The sequence below is a fragment of the Bos javanicus genome, chromosome 11, assembly GCF_032452875.1.
Source record: "Bos javanicus breed banteng chromosome 11, ARS-OSU_banteng_1.0, whole genome shotgun sequence".
Taxonomy (NCBI): domain Eukaryota; kingdom Metazoa; phylum Chordata; class Mammalia; order Artiodactyla; family Bovidae; genus Bos; species Bos javanicus.
The window spans coordinates 93,374,490-93,391,977 of record NC_083878.1 but is presented as its reverse complement, the minus strand read 5'-3'; the positions used below and the strand labels follow the sequence as shown (position 1 = coordinate 93,391,977).

Here is a 17,488-nt window from a genome sequence, read left to right as displayed (position 1 = left end):
CTGGGTGATTATTTCCTTCCCCATTTTAGGGAAGTTTTCACTATTATCTCCTCAAGTATTTTCTCATGGTCTTTCTTTTTGTCTTCTTCTCCTGGAACTCCTATGATTTGACTGTTGGGGTATTTATCATTGTCTCAGAGGTCTCTGAGATTGTCCTCATTTCTTTTAATTCATTTTTCTTTTTTCCTCTCTGTTTCATTTATTTCTACCATTTTATCTTCTACCTCACTTATCCTATCTTCTGCCTCCTTTATTCTACTGTTGGTTTCCTCCAGAGTGTTTTTGATCTTATTTATTGCATTATTCATTATATATTGACTCTTTTTATTTCTTCTGCTGCTGCTAAGTCACTTCAGTCGTGTCCGACTCTGTGCGACCCCATAGATGGCAGCCCACCAGGCTCCCCCGTCCCTGGAATTCTCCAGGCAAGAACACTGGAGTGGGTTGCCATTTCCTTCTCCAATGCGTGAAAGTGAAAAGTGAAAGTGAAGTCGCTCAGTCATGTCCGACCCTCTTTCTTGCATCTTCTCAATCCTTGTCTCCAGGCTATTTATCTGTAACTCCATTTTGTTTTCAAGTTCTTGGATCATCTTCACTATCATTATTCGGAATTCTTTATCAGGTAGATTCCCTATCTCTTCCTCTTTTGTTTGGTTTGGTGGGCATTTATCCTGTTCCTTTACCTGCTGGGTATTTATCTGCCTCTTCATCTTGTTTATATTGCTGTGTTTGTGGTGGCCTTTCTGTATTCTGGCAGTTTGTGGAGTTCTCTTTATTGTGGAGTTTCCTCACTGTGGGTGGGGTTGGACAGGTGGCTTGTCAAGGTTTCCTGGTTAGGGAAGCTTGTTTTGGTGTTCTGGTGGGTGAAGCTGGATTTCTTCTCTCTGGAGTTCAATGAAGTGTCCAGTAATGAGTTATGAGATGTCAGTGGGTTTGGAGTGACTTTGCTGCTACTGCTGCTAAGTCACTTCAGTCGTGTCCGACTCTGTGCGACCCCATAGACGGCAGCCTACCAGGCTCCGCTGTCCCTGGGATTCTCCAGGCAAGAACACTGGAGTGGGTTGCCATTTTCTTCTCCAATGCAGGAAAGTGAAAAGTGAAAGTGAAGTCACTCAGTCGTGTCCGACTCTTAGCGACCCCATGGACTGCAGCCAACCAGGCCCCTCCATCCATGGGGTTTTCCAGGCAAGAGTACTGGAGTGGGGTGCCATCGCCCTTTGGGCAGCCTGTTAATTGAAGCTCAGGGATATGTTCCTGTCTTGCTGGAGAATTTGCGTGGTATGTTTTGCCCTGGAGCTTGTTGGCCCTTGTATGGAGCTTGGTTTCAGTGTAGGTATGGAGGCTTTTGGATGAGCTCTTGTCAATTAATGTTCCCTGGAGTCAGGATTTCTCTGGTGTTCTCAGGATTTGGACTTAAGCCTCCTGCCTCTGGTTTTCAGTCTTATTCTTACAGTAGCCTCAAGACTTCTCCATCTATACAGCATTGATGATAAAACATCTAGGTTAAGGATGAAAAGTTTCTTCACAGTGAGGGACACTGCCTTTGATTGCATTGACCCTATAGATCAAATGGAGGAGAGACCTGGCTCCATGATGATATTGAGTTATCCAGTCTATGGGCAAAATGTATCTCTATTCATTTGCATTCTCTTTAAATTAACCATGAATTAGTCTGTAGTTTTTAACTTACTGGTATTTTGGTAAATTCATTCATATGCATATTTTACTTTTTAAACTGTTACGAATAGTATATTAAAATTTTCAATTCTCAGTACTCACTGCTAGGATATAAAATATCATTGATTTTTGTTCTTTTTTGACCAACTTTGTAATGCTGATACCTTGCAAAATTCACTTAGTAAAAATATATTTAGAGAAGGATTTTTTGTTTTTCTTGCCCTCTTTTTTGGTCTTCTGTTAGATTAATTTATACTATTTATTTCATCTACTTATTGACTTATTACATATATGTCTTTTCTTGTGCATCCAGTTTTTACCCTGTTTTTTCATCTTGTCCCTTTGTGTGTGTGTGTGCCTGCACTATGCAAGATGTAATATGTTTACCAACGTTATACAGAAGCAGAAGACTAATTAGTATGTAACCAGTAGCTGGAGTGACATGCAAGGCTGTGGTGATGTCCACGACTCTAGTCTGTTTGGGGTGTAAAGTTGGAAATCACAATATTTTGAAGGAGTTTGATATTTGATACATGTATAACATAGTATGATGTAACTTTACTCATTATTCATTTATTTCATCCCATAAGCTCTGACTTAGATCATTCCTTTGGTGAATGAAGAGTCTGGCTTTATTGCCTCTCTTTCCATGGGCTTCCACCTAGACTTCCATTCTTCATGTATTTTCATGTGCATTTTCAAAGTTTGGTTGTTCTCTCTTCAAAGGAGCAAGCCACAGGCACGGGGGAACTAAGACAATGCAGCCTGTTAAAATTAATGCTTTGTAGATCATAAAGTAATCTTGATCAGACAACTGACACAGGAGAAGACTTCAGGGTGTGCTATAATATTTTTAAAAGTTTTACCTTATTGAAGAATTAGAGATTCTGTGTTAATGGATCACCCAGTTAATTCAACAAGAGAGCAGCTAAAAACTTAAAAATTTAAGAAGATTAATGTATTGATGTTATATATATTCTATGAACTGATAAGCATAGATGTAGACTTGAAAGTATTAATGCAATAAATATATTTTAGGAAAAGAAAGCTCTAAGATACCATGCAAAATAAATCCCATTTATGTAAATATATCCTAAAAGATGATGCTCTTAAACTGCTGCACTCAGTATGCCAGCAAATTTGGAAAACTCCCCAGTGGCCCCAGGACTAGAAAAGGGCAGTTTTTATTTCAATCCCAAAGAAAGGAAGGCCAAATAATGTTAAAACTATAGTACAACTGCACTCATTTCACATGCTAGCAAGATTATACTCAAAGCCATTCAAACTAGGCTTCAGCAGTATGTGAACCAAGAACTTCCAGAAGTCCAAGCTAGATTTAGAAAAGACAGAGGAACCAGAGATCAAATCGCCAACATCTGTTGGATAATAGAAATGAAGAGAATTATAGAAAAATATCTACGTCTCTTTCATTGACTATGCTAAAGCCTTTGTGTAGATCACAACAAACTGGAAAATTCTTCAAGAGATGGGAATACCAGACCGCCTTACCTGCCTCCTGAGAAACCTGTGTGCAGGTCAAGAAGCAATAGTTAGCATGGGACATGGAACAACCGACTGATTCCAATTGGGAAAGGAGTACATAAAGCTGTATATTGTCACCCTGCTTATTTAATTTATATACAGAATGCATCATGCGAAATGCCAGACTGGATGAATCACTAGCTGGAATCAAGATTGCTGGGAGAAACATCAACAACCTCACATATAGAGATGCCATCACTTTAATGGCAGAAAGTGAAGAGGAACTAAAGCATCTTGCTGAGGGTGGAAGAGGAGAATGAAAAAGCTGGCTTAAAACTCAACATGGACAAATAAAGATCCTTGCATCCTGCCTCATTGCTTCATGGCATATAGATGGGGGAAAATTGAAAACAGTGACAGACTTTATTTTCTTGGGTTCAAAATCACTTCATTCCTTGACTGAAGTCATGAAAATTAAAGACACTTGACCTTGGAAGAACAGCTATAACAAATCTACATAGCATATTAAAAAGCAGAGACATTACTTTTCCAACAAAGGTAATGTAGTCAATGCTGTGGTTTTCCTGTAGTTATGTACGTCTGCTAGAGGTGGACTGTAAAAAAGATTGAGTGCCCAAAATAGATACTTTCCAAATGTGGTGCTGGAGAAGACTCTTGAGAGTCCCTTGGACAGCAATGTGTCACAACAGTTAATCCTAAAGGAACTCAACCCTGAATATTCATTGGAAGGACTGATCCTGAAACCCCAATACTATGGCCACTTGATGCAAAGAGTCAACTCATTAGAAAAGACCCTGATACTGGGAAAGATTGAGGGCAGGAAAAGAAGGGGATGACATAGGATGAGATGGCTGGATGGCATTACTAATTCAGTGAATGTGAGTCTGATCAAACTCTTCAGTTTAGTTCAGTTGCTCAGTCATGTCTGACTCTGAGACCCCATGAACCACAGCATGCCAGGCCTCCCTGTCCATCACCAACTCCCAGAGTCCACCCAAACCCATGTCCATTGAGTCAGTGATGCCATCCAACCATCTCATCCTCTGTCATCCCCTTCTCTTCATGCCCTCAATCTTTCCCAGCATCAGGGTCTTTTCAAATGAGTCAGCTCTTTGCATCAGGTGGCCAAAGGATTGAAGTTTCAGCTTCAACGTCAGTCCTTCCAATGAACACCCAGGACTGATTTCCTTTAGGATGGACTGGTTGGATCTCCTTGCAGTCCAGGGGACTCTCAAGAGTCTTCTCCAACACCACAGTTCAAAAGCATCAATTCTTCTGTGTTCAGCTTTCTTTACAGTTCAACTCTCACACCCATACATGACTACTGGAAAAACCATAGCCTTGACTAGACAGACCTTTGTTGACAAAGTAATGTCTCTGCTTTTTAATATGCTGTCTAGGTTGGTCATAACTTTCCTTCCAAGGAGTAAGCATCTTTGAATTTCATGGCTGCAATCACCATCTACGATTTTGGAGCCCAGAAAAATAAAGTCAACCGCTGTTTCCTCTGTTTCCCCATCTATTTGCCATGAAGTGATGGGACTGGATGCCATGATCTTAGTTTTCTGAATGTTGAGCTTTAATTTATTGAAAGGCAACAAACTAAGAAGGCATCTCGGCTTGGGAGAAAACTCCATCCTCACATCCCAGGCTTTGACTTAACTAGGGGAAACTTTAAACTAGTAGGAAGGGTCAGTAAGGAGTTCATTCCTCATCTCCTTTGGGCTCACAGCCACTGGGCCTCATCATGACCTTCTTCCTAAGGACACTGTTTTCTCAACATCGGCCCTTAACACCACATGCATCAGAATTCCCTGGCCACATAGTTCAAGAATGAATGTCACTGGAGCTGAAGCTGGGATCTGCATCTTTAATGAGCTCACCAGGGGATTCTAGGGGACATTAAAGTTAGGAACCACTGCTCTAGGGCATGTGTCCTGGAGGGAGAAACAAGAAAACTGAGCAATTAATACATGTTTAATGCATGTTTAATGTCTCTAACCAAGAGCTTGGAGCCCTGTTCTCTTGCGTCCTCTCCCTGGTGGACAGAGCACAGACTTCACGTCTTCATTACTGACATTGGTGAATTGAGGATCAAGCTATTTTTTCTCTGGTGCTGGTGAGTGATTCATGACCACAGAAGTGGATAAATCTGATCTCCAGTTGTCCTACAGAATTCTGAGAATCCAGTTCTTACTCAAGGCAGCTAGATCATTCAAGCTTAAAGCCAGAGAACTGGGTCTCCTACACCAATAGCAGGTGTGTGTATGTGTATGTGTGTCTGTATACTGGTGTTCAGCACTTCTCTGTGCTCTTGCTTATGATACATTTTATTACTATTTCTTAAAGACAAGGGAGAAGGCATATCAGGGCATATCTCTTTGACACATCTTGGCAGCAACTGTTTTTGTTTTGGGTTAGAGACCTCTTCAACAAGAGGATTTTGTTGAATCAGGAGGATATTGGAGAATGATAAATATGAGCACCAGTAAAAATACATACAAATGCTAGTAAGATACTCTGAGTTCCACTGATGGGTAAGTGTCTTCTTTTTCTTCAACCTTTATACATAGTTGAACTGGCCATTTATTTCTTATTTATTTTTAAAGAATTTTTTTATGTGGATCATTTTTAAAATTCTTTGGTGAATTTGTTACCATATTGTTTTGTTTCCTGTTTTGGTTTTTAGCTGTAAGTCATGTGATATCTTTATACCTGGAACAGGGATTGAACCCACACCCCCTGACTTGGAAGTTGAAGTCTAAGCAGTGGATCGCCAGGAAATTCCTTGGCTGTGCATTTTTGCTCCACTTTCCTTTGAGAATTCGAAGGAAACATCCTCCTTATACTCTGTTGAAACATACACATTGTTGAAATGTCCTCCTTATACTTTACATACGAGAGGACTTTGAAGTCAGATTTCTGTAGGTCAATATGTCACAACCTGAAGGTTCAGCCTTATGATTTTATGTACAGAAACAGAAGAGAAATTAGGGAGGTTTTAAACTTACTATTTCTCTGCTAAGACATTGTGATAATTTCTCTTTATTGAGATGATGGAAAAATGCCACTGAGCCAGTTTCTTTTCTGTATCAAACTGTCTTCTTGGTTGGTAAATTCCTGCATTATACATGGTAATACCATTCATCTTAGGGCTTTTTGCAGGGACATGGCAATGCAGACAGACACTGACATATTCATCAAGAGAAAAGACTCATTTATATATGCCTGCTGGAATCAAAATGTGCTTCTTTCACTGTCCTTTCATTCCCAGCAGACAGGAGAGGAGCATGAGGAGGGAGAACCAGAGCAGCGTGTCAGAGTTTCTCCTCCTGGGACTCCCCATCCGGCCAGAGCAGCAGGGCATGTTCTTTGCCCTGTTCCTGGGCGTGTACTTGACCACGGTGCTGGGCAACCTGCTCATCCTCCTGCTCATCAGGCTGGACGCTCGCCTCCACACCCCCATGTACTTCTTCCTCAGCCACTTGGCCCTCACTGACGTCTCCTTTTCATCTGTCACTGTCCCTAAAATGCTGATAAACATGCAGACTCATGATCAATCCATCCCCTATGCAGAGTGTATAATGCAGATGTATTTTTTCCTATTTTTTACTGGTCTGGATGATTTTCTGCTCACCTCAATGGCCTATGATCGGTACGTGGCCATCTGCCACCCTCTCCACTACACCACCGTCATGGGACAGGGGCTGTGCACCTTACTAGTAACTGTGTCCTGGATTCTCTCCTGTGCCAACGCCCTGTGTCACACCCTCCTCCTGACCCGGCTGTCCTTTTGTGCTGACCTCAGCATCCCCCATTTCTTCTGTGACCTTGGTGCCCTGCTGAAGCTCTCCTGCTCAGACACATCCCTCAATGAGCTGGCCATTTTCACAGCAGGAGTGGCCGACATCATCCTCCCACTAGTATGCATCCTGATCTCTTATGGACGCATCGGGGCCACCATCCTGAAGGTCCCCTCCACCAAGGGGATCTGCAAAGCATTGTCCACATGTGGCTCCCACCTCTCTGTGGTGTCTCTGTATTATGGAACAATTATTGGGCTGTATATTTTCCCCTCATCTAGCACCTCCAGGGACAAGAGCACCATTGCCTCTGTGATGTATACAGTGGTCACTCCACTGCTGAACCCCTTCATTTATAGCCTAAGGAACAGGGACATGAAGGGGGCACTGGAGAGACTCTTGCACAGGGCGAAAGTCTTGTCTCAATGATGTTTGCTTGTCTTTGTAACAGACACGTGTGTTCACATAACCTCAGATCCTATATCCCTAGATTTGATCCCAGCATTGAATAAATATTCAGTAAATGTTTGATAGTTGTATTGCATTTATTATCTATTTATTTTATTGTCTATTTATTATTGTCTATTTATTTTATTGTCTATTTATTATTGTCTGTTTTTTATTGTCTATTTCCTAACAGTTCATTAGCATAAACTGTGAATTTTGAGTTTATGTTCTTGATTTTTGATCTTGTCTATAAGGCTGAGAATATATAGCTGGTAGTACTTAGTCTCTCCCCTTATATCCTGGGAACTTATTTCTTTTTTAAAAATTTATTTACTTTGTTATTTATTTTTTATTGGAGGATAATTGTTCTGCAATATTTTTTTTTTGCTATACCATAGTGTGAAACAGGTATAAGCACATATATTCTCTCCCTCTTGAGCCTCCCTCCCTGCCCTCCCCATGTTTTGCAGCCCTCTATGTCATCACAGAGTACTGCACTGAGTTTCCGGTGCTATGTAGCAGTTTCTCATTAGCAATCTAATTACACATGGTTGTGTACATATGTCAGTGGTACTCTTTCCGTTTTTTCCACCCTCTCCTTCCCTATGAGCATACTACGTGAAAGACAGGGGAGCCTGGTATGCTGCAGTCCATGGCCTTGCAGAAAGTCAGACATGTGACTGAATAACAGCAACTCCTCTTTCAACTGTGTCCAGAAATTCATTCTCTATGTCTGCATCTCTATTCTTGCCTGTCTAATCAGTTCCTCACTACCAGTTTTCTAGATTCCATGTATAGACATTAACATACAATATTTAATTTTCTCTTTACTCTGTATGTCAGACCCAGATACTTTGTAGACCCATCCACATGCCAGCATATGGCACAATTTTGTTACATTTTGTGACTGTATAATATTCCATTGTATATATGTGCCACCTCTTCTGTATCTATTCCTCTGTCAATGGACATTTACTATTGTGCATTAAATAAATACTAATGAGAATCTACTGTACAGCACAGGGAACTCTGCTCAAAGCTCTGTGGTGGCCTAAAGGGGGAGGGAATTCAAAAAACAGGGCTATAGATATATATACATATGGCAGATTCATTTTTCTGAGATCAGAAAATAACACAACATTGTTATGCAACTGTAGCCCAAAAAATTTTTATTAAAAAGTTTCTTTGGAACAGCAAATGCATTTTATTTTTTTGAAATCAAGATTCTTCTCTTTTCCTTTTAGTGTTCATGACTTTTGTGTCCTATTTAAGAATATACTGCCTACCCTACATTTACCAAAATTTTGTCCAAAGTTTTCTTCAAAATAGTTTTATAGTTATAGTTCTTACACATTTGACCCATTTTCAGTTATGTTTTGCATGCAGAGCAGCACAAGAGTCCATGTGCACTTAAGACATATTGATACTGAAGCATGCTGGTACCATTTCTTGAAACACTATGCTTGCCACATTAATTGCCTTGGTGCATTGAAAACTATTAATTGACCTTTTGTGTATTGATCTATTTCAAAATATTCACTGTTCTATTCATCTATATTCTTATTCTCATGCAATTATTTTTATTTTGCTTGCTATGGAGCATAAAAAATTTGAAATTAGGTAAACTAAGTATGACAGTTTCCTTTTCATTTTAAGATTTTCTTGTCTTCCCTTTTGCTTCCATGTAATATTAAGAATCAGTTTCTGCAAATGGGCTACTGATATATACTGCCTTTGATTGCACTGACCCTGTCAATTGGAGGAGAGACCGGGCTCCATAATGATATTGAGTTATCCAGTCTATGTGTAAAGTGTATCTGTATTTATTTGCATCCTCTTTAAATTTACCATGAATGAGTTTGTGGTTTTTAACATACAAGTATTTTGGTAAATTCATCCATAAGCATATTTTGCTTTTTTAAACTGTTTTAGTTAGTATATTAAAACTTCAATTCTCAGTGCTCACTGCTAGGATATAAAGTATCATTGATTTTTGTTCTTTATTCATCAGCTTTGTAATCCTGCTACCTTGCAAAGCTCACTTAGTACAAATAGATTTGGAGAAAGATTTTTTGCTTTCTTTTCCCTCTTTTTGGCCTTCTTTTAGATTAGTTTATACTATTCATTTTATCTCTCTTATCGACATACTACATATGTGTCCTTTTTTGGCATCAGGTTTTTACCCTGTTTTTTCATCTTGTCCCTTTGTGTGTGTGTGCCTGCACTATGCAAGATGTGATACGTTTACCAACGTTATACAGAAGCAGAAGACTAATTAGTATGTAACCAGTAGCTGGAGTGACATGCAAGGCTGTGGTGATGTCCACAACTCTAGTCTGTTTGGGGTGTAAAGATGGAAATCACAATATTTTGAAAGACTTGGATATTTGATACATGTATAAAATATTATGATGTAACTTTCCTCATTATTATTTATTTCATTCCATAAGCTCTGACTTAGATGATTCCTTAGGTGAATGAAAAGAGCCTGGCTTTATTGTCTCTCTTTCCATGGGCTTCCACCTAGACTTCCATTTTTCATGTATTTTCAAAGTTTGGTTGTTTTCTCTTCAAAGGAGCAAGCCACAGGCATGGGGGAACTAAGACAATGCAGCCTGTTAAAATGGATGCTTTGGAGATAATAAAGTAATCTTGATCAGACAACTGACATAGGAGAAGACTTCAGGATTTACTATAATATTTTTAAAACTTTTACCTTATTGAAGAATTAGAGAACCTTTGTTAAAGAATCAGTTAATTCAGCAAGAGAGAACTAAAAATTTGAAAATTTATAAGATTAATGTATTGATGTTATATATATTCTATGCACTGATAAGCATAGAAGTAGACTTGCAAGTATTATTGCAACAAATATATTTTAGGAAAAGAAAACTCTAAGATAACGTGCAAAATAAATCCCATTTATGTAAATAATCCTAAAAGATGATGCTCTTAAACTGCTGCACTCAGTATGCCAGCAAATTTGGAAAAATCGCCAGTGGCCCCAGGACTAAAAAATGGAAGTTTTCATTTCAATCCCAAAGAAAGGCAAGGCCAAAGAATGTTAAAACTACAGTACAACTGCACTCATTTCACATGCTAGCAAGATTATACTCAAAGCCATTCAAACTAGGCTTCAGCAGTATGTGAACCAAGAACTTCCAGAAGTCCAAGCTAGATTTAGAAAAGGCAGAGGAACCAGAGATCAAATCACCAACATCTGTTGGATAATAGAAACATCAAGAGAATTACAGAAAAACATCTACTCCTCTTTCACTGAGTACGCTAAAACATTTGACTATGTAGATCACAACAAACTGTGGGAAATTCTTCAAGAGAAGGAAATACCAGAGTACCTGTCTCCTGAGAAACCTGTGTGCAGGTCAAGAAGCAATAGTTAGCATGGGACATAGAACAACTGATGGTTTCCAAATTGGGAAAGGAGTACATAAAGGCTGTATATTGTCACCCTGCTTATTTAATTTATATACAGAATGCATCACGCAAAATGCCAGACTGAATGAATCACCAGCTGGAATCAAGATTGCTGGGAGAAATATCAACAACCTCACATATGCAGATGCCATCACTTTAATGGCAGAAAGCAAAGAGGAACTAAAGAGCCTCTTGATGAGGGTGGAAATGGAGAATGAAAAAGCTGGCTTAAAATGCAACATCACAAAACAAAGATCATGGCATCCTGTCCCATTGCTCATGACAAATAGATGGGGGAAAAGTGGAAACAGTGACAGATTTTATTTTCTTAGGTTCAAAATCACTTCATTTGGTGACTGTAGTCATGAAAATTAAAGACACTTGACCTTGGAAGAACAGCTATGACAAATCTACATAGAACATTATAAAACAGAGACATCATTATTCTAAAAAATGTAATTTAGTCAAAGTATTGGTTTTCCAGTGGTAATGGACAAATGTGAGCATTGGGCCATAAAGAAGACTGAGTTCCGAATACTGATACTTTCGAAATGTGGGGCTGGAGAAGACTCTTGAGAGGCCCTTGGACTGCAAGGAGATCACACACATCAATCCTAAAGGAAATCAACCCTGAATGTTCATTGGAAGGACTGATGCTTAAGCTGAACTCCAATACTTTGGGCACCTGATGTGAAGAGTCAACTCACTGGAACAGACCCTGATGCTGGGAAAGATTGAGGGCAGGAAAAGAAGGGGATGACAGAGGATAAGATGGTTGGATGGCATTACTGACTCAATGAACATGAATCTGAGCAAACTCTGGAAGATAGCAAAAAACAGGGAAGCCTGGCATGGTGCAGTTCATGGGATTGCAATAGGTGGACAGAGCTTAGCAACTGAAAACAACAAATGGAGTTGAACGACAACTCCAATATTCTTCTCTGGAGAATTCCACTGACAAAGGAGCCTGGTGGGCTGCTGTCCATGGGGTTGCAAAGAGTCAGACATGACTGAGCAACTAACACTTTGATAGAACAACAAATGTAAATATAAAGTTTTTTTTTTTAATAAAAACCATTTTAGAAGTATAAAAAAATGAAAAAAAGACAAGGGAAATACTTTGACTTTCTCATATTGTATTTGGATCTCTACCATGAAGCAGATTTACTTAGAAGGCAACAAACTAAGAAGGCATCTCGACTTGGGAGAAAACTCCATCCTCACATGCCAAGCTTTGACTTAACTAGGGAAAACTTTAAGCTTGTAAGAAGGGTCAATAAGGGGGTCTTTCCACATCTCCTTTGGGCTCACACCCACAGGGCATAATCATGATGTTCTTCCTAAGGACACTGCTTTCTCAGTGTCAGCCCTTAGGACAATGTGTGTCAGAATTCCCTGGCCATAGAGTTCAAGAATGAGCATCACTGGAGATGGCACTGGGATCTGCATCTTTAATAAGCTCCTCAGCACATTCTAGGGAACATCAAAGTTTAGGAACCACTGCCCTAGGGCATGTGTTCTGGAGGGAGAAACAAGAAAACTGAGCAATAAATACATGTTTAATGCATATCTCTAACATAGAGCTTTGAGCCCTGTCCAATTGGATCCCCACCCTGGTGGACAGAGCAGTCTTTATATCTCCATTTCTGATGTTGGTGAATTGAGGGTCTAGCTCTTTTTTCTCTGATGCTGGTGAGTGGTTCAGGACCACAGAAGTGGATAAATCTGGTCTCCAGGTGTCCTACAAAGAGTCTGCAAAACCAGTTCTTACCCAAGGTAGCTCAATTACTTGAGCATAAAGTTCAGAGAAGAACTGGGTCTCCTACACCAATAGCAGGTGTGTATTTGTGTGTGTGTGTGTGTGTGTGTGTGTGTGTATACAGGTGCTCAGCACTTCTCTGTGCTCTTGCTTATGATACCTTTATTACTAGTTCTTAAAGATGAAGGGAGAAAGCATATCAGGGCATATCTCTTTGACACCTCTTGGCAGCAACTGTTTTTATTTTGGATTAGGGAACTCTTCAACAAGAGGATTTTGTTGAATCAGGAGGATATTGGAGAATGATAAATTTGAGTACTAGTATCAAAGTGAAAGAGGAGAGTGAAAAAGTTGGCTTAAAACTTAAAATTCAGAGAACTAAGATCATGGCATCCGGTCCCATCACTTCATGGCAAATAGATGGGGAAACAGTGGCCGACTTTATTTTTGGAGGGGCTCCAAAATCACTGCAGATGGTGACTGCAGCCATGAAATTAAAAGACGCTTATTCCTTGGAAGGAAAGTTATGACCAACTTAGACAGTATATTAAAAAGCAAAGACATTACTTTGTCAACAAAGGTCTGTCTAGTCAAGGCTATGGTTTTTCCAGGAGTCATGTATATATGTTAGAGTTTCTATAAAGAAAGCTGAGCACAGAAGAATTGATGCTTTTTAACTGTGGTGTTGGAGAAGACTCTTGAGAGTCCCTTGGACTGCAAGGCGATCCAGCCAGTCCGTCCTAAAGGAGATCAGTCCTGGGTGTTCACTGGAAGGACTCATGTTGAAGCTGAAACTCCAGTACTTTGGCCACCTGATGCAAAAAGCTGACTCATTTGAAAAGACCCTGATGCTGGGAAAGATAGAGGGCAGGAAGAGAAGGGGACGACAGAGGATAGATGGTTGGATGGCACCACTGACTCAATGGACATGAGTTTGGGTGGACTCCAGGAGTTGGTGATGGACAGGGAGGCCTGGCGTGCTGCAGTTCATGGGGTTTCAAAGAGTCAGACACTACTGAGCAACTGAACTGAACTGAAGTGAAACTGCTATAAAGTACTGTAACTGCCAGTAATATTTTTACTTCATAGAGCAGTGATATTGCAAGATCGAGTTCTAAGATACTCTGAGCTCAGTTGACAGTTAAGCTTCTTTCTTCAACCTTTATACATAATGGAACTGACTATATTTGCTTATTTATTTTTAAAGAAATTTTTTCCTGTGGATCATTTTTTAAATTCTTTGCTGAATTTGTTACCACATTGTTTTGCTTCATGTTTTGGTTTCTAGTCATAAGGCATGTGATATCTTTATACATGGACCGGGGATTGAACCCACACTCCCTGACTTGCAAGGTGAAGTCTTAAGCACTGGACTGCCAGGAAATTCCTTGGCTGTGTATTTTTGACCCACTTTCCTTTGAGAATTTGTTGATGAAACATCCTCCTTATACTTGATATATGAAAGGACTTTGAAGTCAGATTTCAATACCTCAATATGTCACAGCCTGAAGGTCTAAACCCTATGATTATATGTACAGAAATAGAAGAGAAATTAGGGAGGTTTTTAACTTACTATTTCTCTGCTAAGACAGTGTGACACTTTCTGTTTACTGAGGTGATGGAAAAATGCCACTGGGCCAGTATCTCCTTTGTATCAAACTCTTCTTGGTTGGTAAATTCCCTCATTATACATGGTAATACCATTCATCTTAGGGGTTTCTGCAGGGACATGGCAATGCAGACAGACACTGACATATTCACCAAGAGAAAGGACTCATTTATATATGTCTGCTGCAATCAAAATGTGCTTCTTTCACTGTCCTTTCATTCCCAGCAGACAGGAGAAGAGCATCAACAGGGAGAATCATAGCAGCATGTCCGAGTTCCTCCTTCTGGGGCTCCCCATCTGGCCAGAGCATCAGAGCATGTTCTTTGCCCTGTTCCTGGGCATGTACCTGACCACGGTGCTGGGCAATGTGCTCATCCTCCTGCTCATCAGGCTGGACCCTCACCTCCACTCCCCCATGTACTTCTTCCTCAGCCACTTGGCCCTCACTGACGTCTCCTTCTCATCTGTCATCATCCCTAAGATGCTCGTGAACATGTAGACTCAGGATCAATCCATCCCCTATCCTGGATGTGTAACACAGATGTATTTTTTCCTATTTTTTACTAATCTGGATGATTTCCTGCTCACCTCGATGGCCTATGATCGGTATGTGGCCGTCTGCCACCCTCTCCACTACACCACCATCATGGGACAGGGGCTGTGCACCTTACTAGTAACTGCATCCTGGATTCTCTCCTGTGCCAGTGCCCTGTGTCACACCCTCCTCCTTACCCGGCTGTCCTTTTGTGCTGACCTCAGCATCCCCCATTTCTTCTGTGACCTTGGTGCCCTGCTGAAGCTCTCTTGCTCAGACACATCCCTCAATGAGCTGGCCATTTTCACAGCAGGAGTGGCCGTCATCGTCCTCCCACTAGTATGCATCCTGATCTCTTATGGCCGCGTCGGGGCCACCATCCTGAAGGTCCCCTCCACCAAGGGGATCTGCAAAGCATTGTCCACATGTGGCTCTCACCTCTCTGTGGTGTCTCTGTATTATGGAACAATTATTGGGCTGTATATTTTCCCCTCATCTAGCACCTCCAGGGACAAGATCACCGTTGTCTCTGTGATGTACACAGTGGTCACTCTACTGCTGAACCCCTTCATTCATAACCTAAGGAACAGGGACATGAAGGAGGCCCTGGAGAGACTCTCGCACAGGGTGAAAGTCTTGTCTCGGTGTTTGCTCATCTTTGTAACAGCCACGTGTGTTCACACAAACCCCAGATCCTACATTGCTACATTTGAGCCTGGCAAGAAATGAATACTCAGTGAATGTTTGACCACTTGATTGCATTCTTTTACAGTTATTGTTCCCTTACAATTTATTAGTATAAATTATGGATTCTGAGTCGATATTCTTGATTTTTGATCTTGTGTATTAGATTGAGAAACTACACAACTGGTAATACTTATGTCTCTAGTCTTATTTCTCAGGAATTTATTAGTTCTTTTTAAAACATATCTGTTGAGCTAAAATCATCATATACACATTGTAAATATTTAATGTTTATATTTGATATTTTGATGTATATACATTGTGAAATAACCACTACAATCAAGTTCACATATTCATCATCATAGTTATCAGTTTAATCCATTTGTGTGTGTGTTTGTTGAGAAGATGTAATTTATTATCCACTTTACTAGTAAATATCAAGCATACAGTATGTGTGTGTTAGTTAAACAGTCATGTCCAACTCTTTGTGACCCCATGGGCTGTAGCCCATCAGGTTCCTCTGTCCATGAAATTCTCGGGCAAGAATACTAGAGTGGGTTGTCATTCCCTTCTCCAGGGGATCTCCCCAACCCAAGGGTCAAACCCAGGTCTCCTGCATTGAAGGCAGATTCTTTACCAGCTGAGCCACCAGAAAAGCCATACAATATAGTATGTTTAACTATAGTCCTCTTGCCATACTTTGGACCTCCCGAGAAGTTATACATCTGCATAACTGGAACTTTGTACATTATGCCAAGTGAAATAAGTCAAATTAAAAAAAAAAAACATTTCATGATCTCACTTATAAATGGAATCTAAAATAGTCAAATTCATAGAAGCAGAGACCAGAATGGTGATTCCTAGAGGATGGAGAGAAAGAAATGGGGTTCTTATGACCTGCTGGAAGATACTGTCTAACAAGGCTCCCACAGTGTAGAAAGCTTGGGATTTGTAATGTATTTCCTTTAATTTCCTCACTTTCCCTTCAGCGTTCTTTTCAGTTTTTCTTGGTGGTGGTAATAATGGTGGATCAGGAGAAGAAACTGTATAGTAGCCTTTATTGCTTCAGGAAACAATCTACAGATATGAGTTCAGTTCCTCCACTTTAGGACTCAAAGCTTGTTCTTGATTTAGAAACACTGAAACAAAGTCTATGGATTTTTCTGACTGCATGTATGAGTTTCAAGGAGACACCTGCTCAGTCCAGACTGGGACTGGAGTCTTCTGTTGCCCACACTGAATTTGGAGCATGTCACATTCAATGTCAAAATATGTCTCCCAGAAACTCATTTGTACTCAGTTTAGGGAACCTAGGTTTGTGTTATAAGCCAAGTAATCTATTTTCTTTGACATCCAGTGAAGGATCACATAGTTTTCTTTGTTCAGGCTGCAGTCATTTAAGGACAACCATGATCAAATCTGCTTCTGAGGCTCAGCACCACATAGCTGTAAGAGAAGAGCATGTGGGAAAGACAGAGCTCAAGTAAGTTGTATCTGCCATAGGGTACGGCCTCAGACAACTCACTTAACTCCTCTAAATATCAATTTCTCTTGTGTAAATTAAAATATTATAAAACATTTAATGTATTTTTGATTTAAAAATTAAATACTAAATTTGGTCAGCATTACAATTGACCAAGAATAATCAATATTAGCTTTCCCTACTGATTCATCAGAGGTGAATTTTGGAGGAAAATTTGCATAAATATTCCTGAATTATGCCAACTTGGAATCATAGAATAGAGATTATATTTCCAATACAAAGGTAATCTGCACTCCTAAGGACACAGTTACACATCTCGGCTGATGAGGCTAGAACCAAATGACCAAGAAGCAATGGATAAGTTGGTGGCTGAGTAGATGAGGAAAGAGATCAGAAGAGTATCTTACTCTCTACCTGTTTGACATTCACTCAGAGAGTGATCCTTGACCTGGAGCTGATGTGCTCATATTCAGTCATGTCTGACTCTTTGTGAGTAGCCTATGGACTGTAGCCCACCAGGCTCCTCTGTCCATGGGACTTTTTGGGCAAGAAT

General features: G+C 40.1%; 1 protein-coding gene and 1 pseudogene across 1 annotated transcript; both read left to right on the top strand.

Moving 5' to 3' along the window:
- Positions 1-6,470: 6,470 nt before the first annotated feature.
- LOC133256566 (olfactory receptor 1J4-like) lies at positions 6,471-7,412 on the top strand. Its single transcript, XM_061431356.1, has one exon. The coding sequence runs from the start codon at positions 6,471-6,473 to the stop codon at positions 7,410-7,412; it is 942 nt and encodes a 313-aa protein (XP_061287340.1).
- A 7,052-nt stretch (positions 7,413-14,464) lies between these two features.
- Positions 14,465-15,497, top strand: LOC133256620 (olfactory receptor 1J4-like; annotated as a pseudogene).
- The last annotated feature ends 1,991 nt before the right edge of the window (positions 15,498-17,488 follow it).

Coding starts and splice junctions, on each gene's coding strand:
- LOC133256566 (XM_061431356.1), top strand. CDS start 6,471: ATGAGGAGGGAGAACCAGAGCAGCGTGTCAGAGTTTCTCCTCCTGGGA.